The sequence below is a fragment of the Metarhizium acridum genome, assembly GCF_019434415.1.
Source record: "Metarhizium acridum strain ARSEF 324 chromosome Unknown scaffold_1, whole genome shotgun sequence".
In the NCBI taxonomy this organism is placed as follows: Eukaryota; Fungi; Ascomycota; class Sordariomycetes; order Hypocreales; family Clavicipitaceae; genus Metarhizium; species Metarhizium acridum.
Genome location: NW_027094015.1, coordinates 3,714,001 through 3,730,430, shown reverse-complemented (window position 1 = coordinate 3,730,430; position 16,430 = coordinate 3,714,001). Strand labels below are relative to the sequence as shown.

Below are 16,430 nucleotides of genomic sequence, written 5' to 3'. Positions count from 1 at the left end.
CATTGAAACAGGGCTACACGGAGGGGGGTAAAGGAGGAAAAAAAAAACAGATATAATAGGGCTTACCAAATAAAACAACGCTGAAATCTACACTACGCTCACCGACAAATAAAACCAATCAAGACTATGACTTAGTCTGCCATTGAATCACCTCCTTGCTCCTGCTTTTTACCGTGCTGAAACAGCTTGCAAAATGCCTTCTTGTTACACAAGCCACACTTTCTCTGCAGGATCCCCCAACTAGGTAGTCTCTCGAATGGCGGCTGTATTTGCAACTTTTTGTAATCCTCCCTCATGGCTGCGGTTTGTCTGCTCTCGTTCACATTGAGACCCTGCTCACAGTGTGGACAGAGCCAAGTGCCCGGGACTACTCCCTCCTGTGATTTCCACGGTCGCGTCCACACCGGGTCAGACTCTAGATTAGTGCCCGCAATATGGTCGCTCTCGACGCTGTACAAGGAGCCATCGCTTGAGAGATCGCTTGACATAGACAACAGTTCGACATCGCACCCACTCAAGTGTCGAGCCATTCTAGCGTTGAGTGCAGAATTGTCTGACATGAACGAATCAATAGAATCCTGTCGTTGGCGCTGTGCAAAGTCGTCACTTGTTTGCACCGCCCAAGTCAGTTCAGACGAAGATCCTGCCTTGAAATCCTGATGTCCATGTCTGGACGGCTTTTCGTCTTTGGATTGCCATTTCCCAAGCGGCAACGGCTCAGCCTCAGTGTCAATTACAGCAAGTGGCAACGTGGGCCCAAGAGGCGGGCCGTGATGGTCACTTAGTTTGGCGTCAAATGAAGATCGCTGTCCTGCCGGTTTTGATGTCAGTTCGTCCAGAGGCGTAGGATCTGGTGAGAGAGGCGACCAGCTTCTCCAATCACTCGTCACTGTTTCAGTGGGTGTGAGGCTATCCAGCACTTTCCTGGCGGAGAATTCGAGCTGACAAAATTCCTCATCCACTTCATCAAGGTCTTCAGGCAGCACTCTCACCTCAGCGCACTGAGGGTGGGACATTTCTATGTGGCAATCAAGATCAATCTGGCGGCTGAATGACACATTGGGACAAATCTTGCAGCCCAGCTGCGGTCTTTTTACCGGGGGAGGTGACTGAGGTCCATCTTTGCAAGACGTTTCATCGCAGTCATCGCCATCTTCGTCGATAGAGGCTAGTCGGGCCCCTTGCTGCGGCAGCGACTGGCCAGACGATCTATAGGCTGCTCGACGCCGTTTTGCCTGGTCGCTTTTCAGCAGTTGGTGTGGAGGCACAGTGATATCGTCGGCGACTGGCTTTGGCCTGGGATGTATGAATTTGTGTGGAAATCTGGGCGACGCTGGCGACAGGGCTCCAGATGCTCGCGGCTCGTAGTCCCCAAGTCCATGTGTTAAAGGACTCGAGGAGGTGGTGTCGGTGACAAGGCCACCTTGGGGTTGGGAGTCATCTGAATAGCTGCTGCCTCCGGAACTCGAGTTTTGACGGCGCCTCGAGTTTTGACGGCGCCTCGAGTTTTGACGGCGCCTCGAGCCGAATCTGAAGATGAACGGCCCGCGTTTACGCTCCTAGAGAGAGTTGAGTGGCATCTTGGAGACGGCACCAAAGGAAACGCGCGTCAAGCACGTAGAAGGCGATTTTGAGTATGCTGTGAAACGAAAGTATGTTGTCGAACGACAGATAAAAATGATGATTTATCATGAGACGGGCAGCATGTCTGGATGATGATATATAGAGCGTGTTGGCGGAGCGCGGGAGAAGACCTGCCGGTTCCAAGGATGCATCATTAGACGCAACGACAACATGTCCCGTCTCTCTCCTACCAATTGGCCGGTTAGCTCCCCAGTCCGCGTGAAGAGGCAAGCGTTTGCGTTGCTCGGCGTTGAGGGCTCTTGCGTTTTGGATGCATGTGTGAATAGCTTGCGTGGCTGGCGCCGGCTGCCGTCTTGACGAGGTGCAATTTGATCTCTCTGGCTTCGCGTCCCCCACACCGCATGTCCATGCCGGTATTGACGCAGACCAAATTTCCCATTCTGCACCGAAGAGCGATGACACGACAATGCATGCGAGGCCGGCGACGGCGCGAAAGTCACCGCGTTTGTTGCGACGCTAGTCCTCAGAATGGCTAATCATGGCTTAACATGGTGCCATTGTAGCCGGTCCCTGCAACTCAAAATGTCGCGATTATCGGAGCGCCATTCGTTATCGGTCTTATCGGAGCTCAGCCCAGGTGCCAGCTCCAGATGGCCAGCTGCATGCGTCAACTGGTCTTCATCCCAGGGCCGTCGTTGAGCTCGTCCTTGCATCATCCGTGCAGTCTCAGCCAACGCCGTCTGTTCGTCTCATCCTTTCCATCGCAGCCACGCAGGGGCTCATCACCATGTAGCGCCATCTGCGTTTGCTTCATCTCACCCACACCCTGTTCAACACACCGCATCCTCCCACCTGAACTCCAACAACCGTTCTGTTGCCGTTTCCCCAATATGGCTGCCTCGCCGGCGGCGTCGTCTCGCCGCAGCGCGGCATCATCATCAGCATCGCTCAAGCACTCTGATGACCATCAACCCAAGTCCCCGACCATTTCCGCCGACACCCTCGTAAATCATTTACTCGTTGCCAAGCGTTCCTTGTCCTCCATGAATCATGTGTTGCGTGCCAACGAGCTTGCGACCTCGGCGCGACACTCTCACGAGGAGATGCTGCTGCTGGCGGCGCAAACCGCTTTCGTCCGAAACTATCTTCGCGACCAAAATGCCATCCTGGTGCGTATCAGGAGAAGCCTTCAGGCTACCTATGAATGGGGCAAACGAGACTTTAAGAAGCTCATCAAGGCTATGGATGAGGTTGACGGTGCCTTGACGGGTACCATGGACATGCTTCGAGACACCCATGTGCAGACCCTCCTACAACCAAACGATGGAGAACGGAAAAATTTGTTAGATTTTGTCGATGAATCTAGCGTCCATGGCATGCGAGAGGTCATGAAGAAGAGCATACAGGATTTACAGGTATGTCGGCTTGGCCAGGTCTTCATCCGCATCCGTTTCGACATTCTTTCTGCCGTCCAACCCTAACACATCACTAGAATATTCAGCAGTCATTCGATGGAGATTTGCTCCGCCTCGAAACCGATATCCGGAATCTAGGACAGCGCATAAACGAATCCTACCCACAGAAACCCGGCGACGATGTACATCTTACTCCCATGGTACTGTTGCAGAGTCTCGATGATCACTCATCAACCATGGCACAACTGTTGGCGTCGCTAACCAAGCACTTTGACATGTGCGTCACCGCGATTCGCACAACCGAAGGTGCAGCGGCCCTCGCACGCAGGAAGGCTGCCGAGGTTACCCAGTCACAAAGCAGCGACGGAGTGTCGATATCTGGCGTCATTGCCGAGCAAGAGTCGCACATGTCTGACCTCGAACCCAAGACGGCGGAAGATAGAGCTGAAATGCTCAAGGTGGTTGTACAAGACGCAGACGAGGTTGAAGACGTTGTACGAGAGATTCAAGAGCGCCTCGCGGCCATGGAGCAAGAATACACTTCATTACAAGAGCATGTAGACCATTCAAAGGAGTCTTATTTTGGTATAATTTCAGCGTTTGCATTGATTGGACAGATTGGCGACCGCATCGACGACTACGTCGCCGCAGAGGAAGATTTCAGATTGCGGTGGGAGCTGGAGAAGGAAGCCGTTTTTGGAAAAGTCAGAGAGATGAACGAAATGAGAGATTTCTACGAGGGGTATGCAAGTGCCTACGGCAGTCTTGTTCTAGAAGTCGAAAGACGGCGGGCCGTCGACGAGCGAGTCCAGGGCATCTGGCGCAAGGCCCAGGATTCGGTGGACAAGATACTCGAGGCCGACCGGGTGTCTAGAGAAGCCTTTCGACAGGATGTTGGCGAGTATCTGCCCGCCGACTTGTGGGCAGGCATGCAGGGTCCTGCCCAGAAGTGGACAGTTGTTCGTATCAATGATGATGATTCGGTTGCCGCCAGCATGGTAGGCAGACCTGATTCGGGACAAGGATCGAGGATGGCGAGCACTCCTCGACCGAGCGCGGACTAGAATTTCTGAGCTGGCATATACCACTTGATTGCATGTGAAGTATACTTGACCATTGGTAGTAATCAACTTGGTTCGCATAACGTGTTGGCAAACGAGCCATTTGACGGTGCGGTCATGACAGCATGCCGTGTCTACGCGTTTCGACTCGTCGTCAAGCTCTACTTTCCTATTTTGACTTAGCTTCACTTACATGACATGTCAAGTCGGATGCCACACTGGGTACGCCAACCACCTGGCTGCGGGGGTTGGCCAATGCAGGCTGACGGGAAGATGTGGAAGCTGACAATTGCTTGCAGTTAAATGGGTTGAGCCTCGCAGGTCGCAGACTGTCGCAGACACCTGGACTTTCACGGTCCGCATCGGAACCAACACCAGACCAGCTACATCACCACTCGTCGAGCCAGCATGCGACTTCGTGACGACCTCATCTTCGGCTTATCTGCCCTCGCCGCTGCAGGCACTGCTACACTCGAGTTCGACTGGGATTCAATCAGCCCGTCTGCAGACCTCCAGTACCATGACTGCTACGCCGCCTTCAAATGCGCCCGCCTCAAGCTCCCTCTCGACTGGAAAAACAGTACCGACCCACGAACCGCCGCTATTGCCATTATCAAGCTCCCTGCCAAAGTGCCCGATGATGACCCTGCCTTTGGCGGGCCCATCTTCACCAATCCTGGCGGGCCAGGCGGTTCAGGTGTAAGCTTTGTCGTCAGCAGAGGCCATTTTCTACGGGATTACGTCGACAGCCCTGGCAAGAAGCATTATGACATAGTTTCCTTTGATCCTCGTGGGATTGGAAATAGTAGACCCCTGGCTAATTGTTTCCCCGGCGCTGCTCTTGCCAGGGATGCGTGGATGCTTGAGACGAGAGGGAACGGGGGTTTGGATAAAAGCCTAGCAGCAGTCTCCTACGGATTGGCCCTGTATGATGGGTATGGAAGGAAATGCGAGAAGGCCGACGACGAGGGTCTGAACGGGGGCGAGATTTTCCAGTATCTGGGGACGCCGTCCGTCGCCCGAGACATGGTTGCCATGGTGGACAGCATTGACAGGCTGAGGAGGACAGAAGCTGCTCGTGATGGACCGACGGAACTGAAGAAGAGAAACGAAGGGAATGTTCCGAGATTGCAGTACATGGGGTTTTCGTACGGCACCATTCTCGGAAACTACTTTGCTTCGCTGTTCCCGGGGCGCATTGGCAGAATTGTGCTCGATGGAGTGTGCAACGCCGACGATTATGCCACCGGCGCCGTGAGTTTCTCCCCCTTCCCCTTACCCCAGGCCCTTCCATTTTGATAGGAACTAACCGGACCTGCTGTTCAGGGCTGGTTGACAAACACTGTTGATTCCGACACCATCATAGACAAATTCTTTGACGGGTGTTTCCACGCCGGTCCCCAGGTCTGCCGTCTGGCCCGTCCGCAAGACAGATCCGGCTCAGACCTGCGCATGCGATTCTGGCCATGGCTCAAACAGCTCGACGAGGCACCCGTGGCAGGCGTCGGCCCCCTGGGCAGCTCCATCATCCTGACGGGCGCGGACATCCGCCTGGTCCTCGCCATGGCGGCCTATACGCCCCTCCAATCCTTTATGCAGGTCGCCGAGCTCCTCGACAACGCCATGGTCCACGGAACATACGACCCCATTTTGGCCAGGATCGAATCCGGGCTCGGTGCCCCCCTCCAAGACGCGTGTCCCCTCGTCAACCAGACCGCCAGTCCGAACACAGGCTCCGATCCTCAGACGGCGGTCCTTTGCGGCGACGGCGAGGACGTCCGCGGCAAGAAGCCGTCCTGGTGGGCGAGCTACGTCGAGAAGCAATTCGCCCAGTCGGCCATATTCGGCGGCCTGTGGTCCACGGTCCGCTTCCCCTGCTCCGGATGGCGCTTCAAGCCCAACTGGTCCTTCCAGGGGCCCTTTACCTCTCCGGAACCTCCCCGGGACGGCGAGCAGCCGCAACGGGGCCAGCCCGCCGCGCCGCTCATGTTCCTGACCAACAGGCTGGATCCCGTCACGCCGCTGGCGGCTGCGCGGGCCATGGCCAAGAAGCACCCCGGCGCGAAGGTGGTTGTGCAGGAAGCCATGGGGCACTGTGCCGCCATGTCGGCGTACAGCGAGTGCACGAGGGGGATCGTCGCCGGGTACTTTGACACGGGGAAGCTGCCGGACGGGGAGGTGGTTTGCGAGGCCGAGTGTGGCCCCTGGGATGACGGCTGTTCGAGGACGCTGTTGAAGTCGGATGGTGAGGGCGCGGGCGAGGCCTGGTTTGCAAGGAGGTTCCCTCTGGGTGTTTAGTTTGGGGTCGTGAGTGGGTTTTGGTAAAGTGTTTTCGTAGGGTTATTTATTACCAAGGCTTCAAATCAATGTGTGCGGGAACCAGCAGGAACCAGCAGGAACCAGCAGGAACAGAATGAATACTCTCCCGACTCGTGCAACGCAAGATAACATGGGTTTGGCTTCATTTGTAACGTTCTTTTCATATTAAAATGCCTTTTTTTATCCAAGTTTATTTTCTAGCCAAGTTTTTTTTTGGAAGAATTAACGCTGCCATGGCTAGAAATTACAAAGTTTACTGATTTTATTGACAGAGGCAGTTTTACCAGACATGTTACGGCACACTATTTGATAAGAATCATGTGACGGTTAGGGTATGTAATAAGCAAGAAGAAATGAGGAGACTGGATGAAAAGCCAGGCAGGCGCACTCATGGTTGGGGAAAGTGTAAAGATTTACGTGTAAATAGGCGTATGAATCAAGTACCTAAATTTGAGCTGGGCTGGAGGAATTGCACCACATGTGCAGCTTTTTCGCACCCGAAGAGATATTCCGTACCGTACAGTCATGGTTGCAACAATGAAAGTGTTTCCTCGTGTTTTGTCACTATCGACGCTTTTGAGGACGGTTTACCTGAGAGTGCATCTTGGGAGCTTTGAGAACCTTGAGGACATTTCCAGATCGGAGAAGCTTAGGAAATATGTGCGGTACATTAGCTACTATGGTAGAACCCTGCGTGCTAGTACGACATCGTGTCCTGACTTTGCGCAATGGAAGAACTGCTTGGCTTGCAGTGGATTGCACATAAAGGAGGAAAAAAAAGGACCAAGTTTCTGCAGCAACTTAAAGAGACAGATCTGTGGGTCATGTATGAAAACTATAAACAGTATCTGTTTGAGCAACAGCACATGTCGAGGCGGGACTACGAGAAAAATATGCTTCGAGATGCTTTGCACAATTTCCCACGACTACTGGGCGTGGAAATCATCTTGCGGAGTTCCCGGGAAGGAATCTCATCTGGACAGACACCCAAACTGACCTCCTTAAGCCCCGTGGCGCAGAAGATTTTGGCCGAGCCTGAAGCCCGTAGCGAGCTGCCGCATCCGGAACGTCATTTCTGGACTCTGCTGCAGTCAGTCTGTGTCGCGGGCCATGCTAAGCGGTTGACGAGCCTTTGCGCTTTAGACGTGGACCTGCAGCTATGGAATCATATGGCAGCCTCACTTGGCGACTACCATGAGAGTCCCTCGTCTCTGCAACACCTCTCGCTCGAGTTCCAGGTTACCGCCTATTCGGGCAAAGAAACCACCAAACTCGCTGCCTTGATCGCCCGCGCGGCGTCACTGAGGTCTCTCCGTCTTCACTCTGTCAAGGTGGACGATGAGGGGCCTCTAGCCATTACGCCTCTCCGCAAGGTAATCGTTGATGCCGCACATTTGCAGCATCTCCAAAGCCTATCGCTGAAATGCTTGGTCACGCATGAGACCTACCTGCGCAGCATTTTAAGAAGCAATCGCGAAACTCTCCGCTCCCTTGAGCTGTCAGACATGAGATTCTCTTCATCGAATATCTGAATAAGGAAATGATGCTGCATCGTGTGAAATTTGATGGCTGCCTTTCCAACTCTGGTGATGAGAAATGGGGCAGTTCGTGATGAATCCTACGCCATGTATAGAGCATCAGCACTGACTGCTGATGACTGCTATGAATGGTTGGCAGATCGCATTGGGCGTTTCATCGTAAGCGGTGATAGATATGCCAATCCGTTCACCCCGCGGAGGCGACGAGACGACGGCAAACACATTGGCGGTTACATTTTACCATGGGAATTTGCGGAGGATAATTCATGGTTTTATCTGCTGTCCTGATAGGTTGCTACTGGATGGTATAGCGGATTGATGTGGGAATGAAAGAGAGGTGGAGGCTGTGGCAGGTGTTCCATCCACGGCTTAAGAAATGGAGCTTCTTGCGTATTTACTATCGGTATATACACAGAGCTCACCCTCCGGGATGAGGTGAACCAGCAGACGGTGTTTATTTGGCTGCCAGCTTGCTAGCTCCCAACGCATCGCGATGCGTGTATTCACGGTGTTTTATGTGGTCTGCTACCGATCTCCCGCTTGGCCACGACCAGCCACATTGTGTTATTTTTACCGAGCCCTACCCGGTGTAGTGCCGCATTACCATTTGGATAGGTTGGAAAATAAAAGAACCAGATCAAATACATACATCTCGAATTAAGATTGCCACTACTTGCCTCCCCACAACCAGGATATACGGCTCCTTGATAGGGTTATGAAGTGCTCATGATGGCGCAACGCGTGCAACCAGGGAGTCATGACATCACCTGAATTCACCAAGATGCGCGAGTAGATAGACATGGACCCTCGATGATGAGATTGCCCTGGATTGGCGTGACGTTGGCCTACTTCAACTGGGGCCGAGACTCGGACCCCTATTCAGCTATTTACGGCATGGCTGATGCTAGTCGACGCCGGCCTTGGTTAAACTCATCCATTGCGATGGTATTTGCCAAGAGGCAACCTTGTATCAATGCTATACAGAGGATTCCTAGCTGCCACAGCAGGAGGGACGACGGAGCACTCGTCATCGGAACAAACCTTGGCCTCCTACGGCGGAACTTGTCGACAGCTATTTCATTCGTGAGGCAGAACTTGGCACTGTCTGCGATTCGGGGAACGGTCCTTGTTCTTCTCCATCCTAGCTCCTTGCTTTAGCAATTCCTTCAACCGATGCGGCGCTGGCTCTCTGCGATACCACCAAAACAAGCCATGTTTTGCTTCTTGCCTGCGCTCCAGATCGGACTGGCTGATCCCGGACAGCGGTGTAAATGTCATTCGCTGGGCAATGGTTTGACATGTTGAACATCTGGCCATGAGCTGTGCAGGTCTTTGAACCCGGCGAGATGGTAGCATTGGGAAGTGTCTCACCGCGAGATTGATTCATCTACGCCTTGAAAGCAAGTCATGTAGGCTGCTTACAATCACTGCGCCCATAAGCATTGCATCCAGTACTGAGAATCTTTTCGAAAAGCGCGCATATGCTGACCTTTGCTGTCTTGGCGTTACGAGAGCCTGTGGATGGGTTGGATTGGGCTACTTTTCAGAGGGGAATCTTGCAAATAAGCAATCATTGGGACACGGAAAGAGACGAGGTCAAGGTGCCGGGAAGAAGATCGAAACATTCAAGGTAGTTACATGGTGCTCGCGTCGAAGCTGGGAGGGTGCTACGCAAAGAGACTAGATAGTGGTATCGATGGCGAAGAGGCCCTCATCGTCATCGCAAGGAGGCAAACGGGTGTTGAGTATCATTTTTGGCGCTATTTAGCAACCACGTCATGATAGACGTATATCGTAGAATGCGATCAAGTACGAGTTCTCAAAATTTCAGTCTTGTATAAACGGTTGAGCTAAATTGCTGATCAATCTCTTGTAGGCCTAATATAGAATACACAGCACGCGGCATCAATGACTACTTCAACCCCATTCGTCGTTTCCGAAAAGAAGCAGTGTCATCGCGAATCAAAATTTCCATGCTATATTCTCTCATATGAATCGCAACCGATATATCTCCAACGACTGAGTGACGAGTAGTCTTTGTAAGATGCTTGATCGGAGGTGCCTCCCCGAGAGATACCGGACTTGGAACAGCCTCAAAAGAAGGAGGAGTCGAATCCGAGCCCAACCCTACCGTCATATCTCCATAGCGCTGCTCAAAGGGCATTGACATGTCCATCTGACATGTAATGGGAACCTCCAGCGCATCTGTAACCACCACTTTGCTTAATCCAGTGATAGCCGGCGGGACATTTTCCCAGAGCCATTAATTTTGCCTTCATGGCTGCCTCTTCTTTCCTACGCTCTTCTTCCTCTATCAACTGCCGCACAATGCGATCCCGGTTCGCGTCTGTAGCAGATTTCTGTGCCTCTTTTAATTCGCGATACTCTGTCTCTCGGCGTTGCTCCTCGGCCCAATCTCGTTGAAGCTGCTCCCAAACTTCATCACTTACCCCAGCATCCCGAATGCCCAGGCCATCGCAGGTCAATTTGTCTTGGTCGAGCTCTTCCGCAATGACCACGTCATCTGTCTTGTTCGTGTGCTCTTCTTCTTGCTGGGATTCGGTAGATGTGTTACTCTGGCAGGGTACGGGCGGTCGTGAATCTTCGCGCAGTTGGACGTTTGCCAAGCCTTGGCTCAGGCCTGTCACCGCAGCATCCTGTTCCATTTTTGAGCGTTTTAGAAGCATCGCATTGAGTGCTTCGCTGACCTGATCTTGCTCGACCTTTAATGACTGAGAGGAAAGATCCACATTGCGAAAGATGTCCTTGGCAAGCTGCTTAACATCCCTCGCGCTGGCCCATCCCTCGACCCCTGCGAGTGACCGAAACAAGTCCAGAATCTTCCTTTCAAACACTTTGGATGGGCATTGCAAGCAAGACAAGTCTAGTAGTTTTCCCTTTTGTTCAATTTCCACCTTCCTCCTAACCAGCAAGCTTGTGAGCAGCTTGAGGCAGTCCCCAGCGCTCAGCGGGTCAAAGTCTATCGTCTCAGGGAACCGGCTTGTCATTCCAGGATTAACAGACAAAAGATTGTTGATGTCTTTGACGTAGCCGGCCAGGATTATGATGAGCTTGCCTTTGTACTTCTCTTTGGTGACCGAGTCCACGAGCTCGTCAACTGCTTCCTTTGCGAAGCCCTGTCCTGCGAGTCGGTAGGCCTCGTCAATGAACAAGACTTTTCCAAGCGCATTGTTCAAGACTTTCTGGACCTTTGGACCGGTATGACCCACGTACTGGCCGATGAGGTCCGATGCTGAGCATTCCACTACCTCAGCCTTGCTGAGGAATCCCATGTCATAGTACAACTTGCCGAACTTCCTTGCGGTCATCGTCTTTCCTGTGCCCGGGGGACCTCGGAATAAAAAGTTGAATGGGATTTCCTCGTTGATATCCATTCCCAGGGTCTTTAGCTGCCTGAATCTATCATGAATATCTTTGAGTAGTGAAATGACCTTTTCGCGTCCGATATCTCCTGCAAAGAGCTTCTCTACATCAGTTGCGCTCCTGCGGTCAAAGTCGTCATCAAAGTCGACTGCCTCCAATTGGCTTCTTTTCGCTTTTCCTGCCGAAACCCGCTTCTGATAGCCACCTTTTGCTTTACTCAATAGATTGTCTATGGCGCCAGCATTGCCAAAATTGGGACGGTTACGCTCCCGGGAAAGAATGTCCAGCGCAACTCTCTTGGCTTGCCCAGTCGCCTTGAACCCGCTATCTTTGAGCTTCAAATCCAGGATTCGTGATAGGGTATCGTCGTCAAAGTCTTGGAATACGAATGGCGAGTCGATGGCGAAGCGACGACTGAGCCCAGGGTTGACATTTTGGAACATTTGTTCCATTTGTTCCTTGTATCCCAGAAGTATAACACATCTGTCTTCGCCGGGTACATTTTGAACCTCGGCCACAATGGTGTCTACGACAGCAGTCCTGTATGGGTCGGCTACATGAGAGCCATCGGCACCCCCGGCACCTTGCAGCCCGTATGCTTCGTCAATGACGAGAACTTTACCTATCGTCGAGGCCAGTATGCCCTTGGTCTGCGCCTCGGACTGTCCAAGTACAGACCCAATAAAGTCGGCCGGCGTCTTGACAACGACCTCACCGTTCGACAACATGCCCAGTGATGCTAGTATCTTGCCGTACAGCTTAGCCACTGTCGTTTTCCCGGTTCCGGGAGACCCGATGAAAACACGGTTGAGAGAGAAGGACATGAGGGGTTCTTCGTCAAGCTCTCTTTGGTAATTCGTCGTAAGTGAGTCCAGCAGAATCTTGACCTCCTGCTTGACTTCGGCAAGGCCAATCATTTCATTCAGCCTCTGCCATGCCTGACAATTGACCAACGTCGCAGATGGCTCCGGGCCAATGATGTCTTCCTTAGTGAGAAAATGGTCGTCAGGTTTGGCACCGGACCGTCGTCCCTGCCGAAGCCGGCTTGACTGCCTCTTCTCCATCTGTGCAAGTGCATTCTCTACAGCGCGAGCATTACCAAATCCCTCTTTACCTCGACCGCGACCAATTCGTCGAGCAGCTATTCGGAAATACAAGCCATCTGGCCCGTCTTCAATGGCCATTCTGCCCTTATATTTCCGGTCAACTTGGCGTTGGAGGATCCGGAGCAGCTCGTCGTCTGAGTAGTCGTTGAATCGCATTTGAATCGGGAATCGGCTGGGAAACCCAGGATTATGGGCGAAAAAGGTTTCCATTTGCTTGTCATAGCCCGCAATAACGAATAACACTTTGCCACGGAGGTTCTCTACCTCGGCAAGGAGATAGTCCAATACTGCCTTGCCGCCGGGACTATTCCCTGAGGACAACTGGTAAGCTTCGTCAATAAATAACACGCCCCCGCCGTTGTCCCTCAGGTCCTCTAAGAGCTTTTCGCAGCCAGACACGCCCATATTGGCCAGCTTGGATCCGGAGGTTTCCTTGAAGCCGTCGCCAGGGAGAGCCCCCGTACATGCAAGGAATTCTGCCCACAGACGAGCAACTGTTGTTTTTCCTGAGATTCTGGATTAGCACCGCTTCCATCTGCCATGTATTCGGGGCATATCTTACCCGTTCCCGGATTGCCCAATAATGAGCAGCTCAGTCTTTCCTCTGATAACGATAGTTCTTGCCGGATTTTGGTATCAATGTTGGACTTGACAGCCAAGAACTCCTCCTTTACAGTCTCGAGACCTATTAAGTCCATGAGTTTGTTGAGCGCCTCATTACTAGGCTCACCGTGCTCTTTCAGCCACTCCCATTCCTGCTGTGCCTGACTCGCAGGTTTGGAGCCCGACCATTCGCTGTTTTCTGTCCTAGGTTGTTCCTTCCGCGCTTGTGCCTTCTTGGAACTTTCAACTGCGTCTCGCCTTTCTTGGGCTGCCTTCAAGCCCTTGAGCTTGGCCTTCTTTTCTTCCAGCTGAGCCTGTTGCGCCTGCTCTTCTCTCTTGTAAGCCAAGACGCGCTCATAGTGATCAATCTCATCACCAATCTTTTGAAGCTCACTAGCATATGCGGCTTGTTTTTCTTGTCTCATGGTTTCCATTTTCAAGTCTTGTGCGGCACGCCGGCGAATCTCTTCATCTTCGCGAGCACATGACTTACAGCCGTCAACTTCTGTTGAGCAGAGGATCTTTGACTTGTGCCCTCTCACACATGTATGAGAAACCCGTTTGTTGCAGGGAAACTGGGAATGATCAATGGCCCGATGGCATCGAAGCTCACAGGTATGCTTCCCACAGCTCAACAGCTTCCCACTAAGGAATGTCAAAAGAGGAGATCATTACTGTAATACTGAAACGGAGAACAACCTACCAGGGCTCTGAACAACCCCCATCCGGGCAATGTTGGTCGAAGTCACCTGCTGATTTCAGGAGTGCCTCTCGATCAGGGTGTCGCTCACAATATACAGGCACACCATCGAACAAGCACTCCTTTTCTTTTAGCTCCTGGAAAAAGCCTCCCCACAACTCGCCGCCTTTTTTACTCTTTGTAAATGTGTGCATATTGCCAAAGAGCACGGCGCAATTCCTCGCTCGTGACATGAGGACCACCAGTCGCTCGGGTGCGGCCATGAATCCAATATCTCCAGACGCATTGCTCCTGGTTAAAGACACAATGACAATGTCGCTCTCCTCTCCTTGATAATTATCTATAAAAGTTAGCTTTCAACACCAGTGAAGTTACCATTTCCTTTGACAAACCAATGGTGGATAGCCGAAGCGGCTGTTTGTTTAATTTGGCAGCGGCTTGTGTCATCAGCCCGGCACGAGTCAATTCATATGAGTCCAGGTCGTTCAGCCAGGGGTCATGATCACGACTGAGTTTCTGCCTCAACAATGACAGCTGACCCAAGTACGGCGTCAGGACTACCATGTTCTTGGATTTATATCCTTGCTGGCTTAGGTACCGGACCATTTTGAGCACCATTTCAGCCTCGAATGCGTTTCTCTTGGACTCTCCTGGCCGACGATCGGCCACGTCAGCAAGTTTCTCCTCCTGGTGCTCATGATGGACAAAAATAACTCTCCCTTTGAGTCCTCTGACTTTTTCACGCTCTAGGGTTTTCGGATTATCTTCAAGGTGTTCATAGGCCAACCGACGGACAAAGTGGGAAATCTCGGGATGGCTGCGATGCTGTTCTCGGAGTGTAGTATAAGAGTGGCCCTGATGTATCAGCCTTTCGAAAAGGGACATGTTGAGGTTGAACCCCTCGCCCTTTTCCACTGTGAGGGTGTAGTTGTTTACCTTGGGACGAAGTTGTTTATGATCACCAATGAGCACGAGCTGCTTTACCGATGAGCTGAGTGCAGTGATGATGTGAGCTTCCAGAATCTCTCCTGCTTCTTCGACCAAGACCATGTCAGGCTGGGCCGACTCGATGATCGATTGATACATTGCTGCCGCAGTAGTAGTACAACCAATAACACGTCTACTCTGGAGAACCTTTCGCTTGGATTCGTTGTACAAACTGTCGATTTCTCGCTGAATCCTGCTCGACATCTCGGCAAGACAAGCAAACTCTTCCGTCTGATCATGGCGCACTTTGGAGCACCACTGGTTGAAAAACTCCCTTCGTGAACAAAGGGGGATGCTCCAAACAGGGCGACATGCTGGATCCATGGAGGCTAGCAGAGCACGAACAACACCGGAATCTCCCCCCTGTACCCATAACTCCAGAATTTCACTTGCTCGCATTGGCTTGTTATTTTTGCCGATTATTTCAAAGCCATCATCCTGCTTTGGGACTTGAAATGCGGGCCAAAACGGTGTCGAATCTTCAGAGAACTCCAGCAGCGTAAGTATGTCATCTGGGTCGACGTAGGCGGTTGCGAGTTTTGCCCCTACATCAACGAGCCTTTCATTGACTTCAGAGGCTTCTGATTTATACTTGCGAATGGTAGCGTTGACTTCAAACGAGAACCGAAATGCTGGCTGTTTGCAGAGTGTTTCAAGCCGAAGAGGTTCAGTTCTCGTTGTCGATTTGGAACCGATCCGCACCATGTCCCTTTCCAATACTCCAATGTCCAATAGGTCCTCGAGAAACTGGTCCAGAGCGTGGTTCGTGTAGCTCAACACCAAAATCCGATAAGTAGAGAGTTTGAGGACGATTCTCGATATCAGAGCTCCAATGAATGATTTCCCCGTACCTGGCGGACCTTGTATCTGGCCAACGCAGTTTTCCAGTCCGTTGATCAGAGATTCCAGCTGTGCACCAGATACACGTATAGATCCGCCCATGTGCCCGAAGGAGGACAGGTCAACTTCTTGTTGCTTCTCAAGTGCCGCTCTGAGTTGTCTCAATAGCTGCGACAATTTTTCTGGCGGCTGATATTGGCTCGTGGCCGATTTTGGCTCCAGCAGCATGTCTTCAAGTGGTATTTCGTAAATCCCCTTCAACCTCTGCAAGATGGGCTCATAGGCAAAGGTAGCGGTATCGACAACGTAAAATTGGAGATCACCTCTTGTAGGATGTATTAGTGCTTCTATTGAGTTCCTCAATGCCTCTACGTTGATGAACTTGATGACGACAGTGGGTGTCTTTTCCAGCAGCAGGTCGACGTTGCGAATCAAACAGCCAAAGGCGACGATATCATTGTTACGGCACAATACGCCCATGGAGTTATTTTTCATGAACGACTTGCCAGATCCTTCGAGGAAGCTTTTTCGATCTTTCTGGTCGGTTGAGCGGGGGAATACGATTCCATCCTCGCATTGCAATTGCAGAGCCAGGGGATCAACCCGCATCTTGTTGTCATCGCCGAATCCTACGAGGCTGAGTCCACCAAGACGTAGAGGTTTACGTCGTCCCTTCTTTTGGCCCCATGCAATGGCCAGATCGTCCCTCATATCTGCAAGCATGTCTTCTCTTAAAAGCCGATACAGCCATGAGAGGTATGTTGCTGCCCGAGACTCGCGCGGAACATCGAAGACATCGTCTAAGCGTTGCAGAAATGGTTCGTCCATGGAGCGGACTTCATCTGCAGTCGGATAGATGGAGATTGCGCGAAAGTCCAGGAAGTCATTGTCGT

The 16,430-nt window shown here is 51.9% G+C and overlaps 7 protein-coding genes across 7 annotated transcripts; 4 read left to right on the top strand and 3 right to left on the bottom strand.

Moving 5' to 3' along the window:
• Positions 1–131: 131 nt before the first annotated feature.
• J3458_001133 (uncharacterized protein) lies at positions 132–1,016 on the bottom strand (the record flags this gene model as incomplete). The annotated part of the gene is made up of 1 exon (XM_007814451.1): positions 132–1,016. The coding sequence occupies one exon, from the start codon at positions 1,014–1,016 to the stop codon at positions 132–134; it is 885 nt and encodes a 294-aa protein (XP_007812642.1).
• Positions 1,017–2,474: 1,458 nt separating this feature from the next.
• Positions 2,475–4,063, top strand: ATG17_1 (autophagy protein 17; the record flags this gene model as incomplete). The annotated part of the gene is made up of 2 exons (XM_007814452.2): positions 2,475–2,999; positions 3,077–4,063. The coding sequence occupies 2 exons, from the start codon at positions 2,475–2,477 to the stop codon at positions 4,061–4,063; spliced, it is 1,512 nt and encodes a 503-aa protein (XP_007812643.1).
• A 405-nt stretch (positions 4,064–4,468) lies between these two features.
• J3458_001131 (uncharacterized protein) lies at positions 4,469–6,358 on the top strand (the record flags this gene model as incomplete). The annotated part of the gene is made up of 2 exons (XM_007814453.2): positions 4,469–5,314; positions 5,387–6,358. The coding sequence occupies 2 exons, from the start codon at positions 4,469–4,471 to the stop codon at positions 6,356–6,358; spliced, it is 1,818 nt and encodes a 605-aa protein (XP_007812644.2).
• Positions 6,359–7,203: 845 nt separating this feature from the next.
• J3458_001130 (uncharacterized protein) lies at positions 7,204–7,911 on the top strand (the record flags this gene model as incomplete). The annotated part of the gene is made up of 1 exon (XM_066116556.1): positions 7,204–7,911. One exon carries the CDS (start codon positions 7,204–7,206, stop codon positions 7,909–7,911), a length of 708 nt encoding a protein of 235 aa, XP_065978438.1.
• Positions 7,912–10,070: 2,159 nt separating this feature from the next.
• Positions 10,071–13,435, bottom strand: J3458_001129 (uncharacterized protein; the record flags this gene model as incomplete). Its single annotated transcript, XM_007814454.2, has 2 exons — positions 10,071–12,913; positions 12,970–13,435. The coding sequence occupies 2 exons, from the start codon at positions 13,433–13,435 to the stop codon at positions 10,071–10,073; spliced, it is 3,309 nt and encodes a 1,102-aa protein (XP_007812645.2).
• Positions 13,304–15,060, top strand: J3458_001128 (uncharacterized protein). The gene has a single exon (XM_066116555.1). The coding sequence runs from the start codon at positions 13,663–13,665 to the stop codon at positions 14,041–14,043; it is 381 nt and encodes a 126-aa protein (XP_065978437.1). The 5' UTR covers positions 13,304–13,662; the 3' UTR covers positions 14,044–15,060.
• Positions 14,047–16,017, bottom strand: J3458_001127 (uncharacterized protein; the record flags this gene model as incomplete). The annotated part of the gene is made up of 1 exon (XM_066116554.1): positions 14,047–16,017. One exon carries the CDS (start codon positions 16,015–16,017, stop codon positions 14,047–14,049), a length of 1,971 nt encoding a protein of 656 aa, XP_065978436.1.
• Between the last annotated feature and the right edge of the window lie 413 nt (positions 16,018–16,430).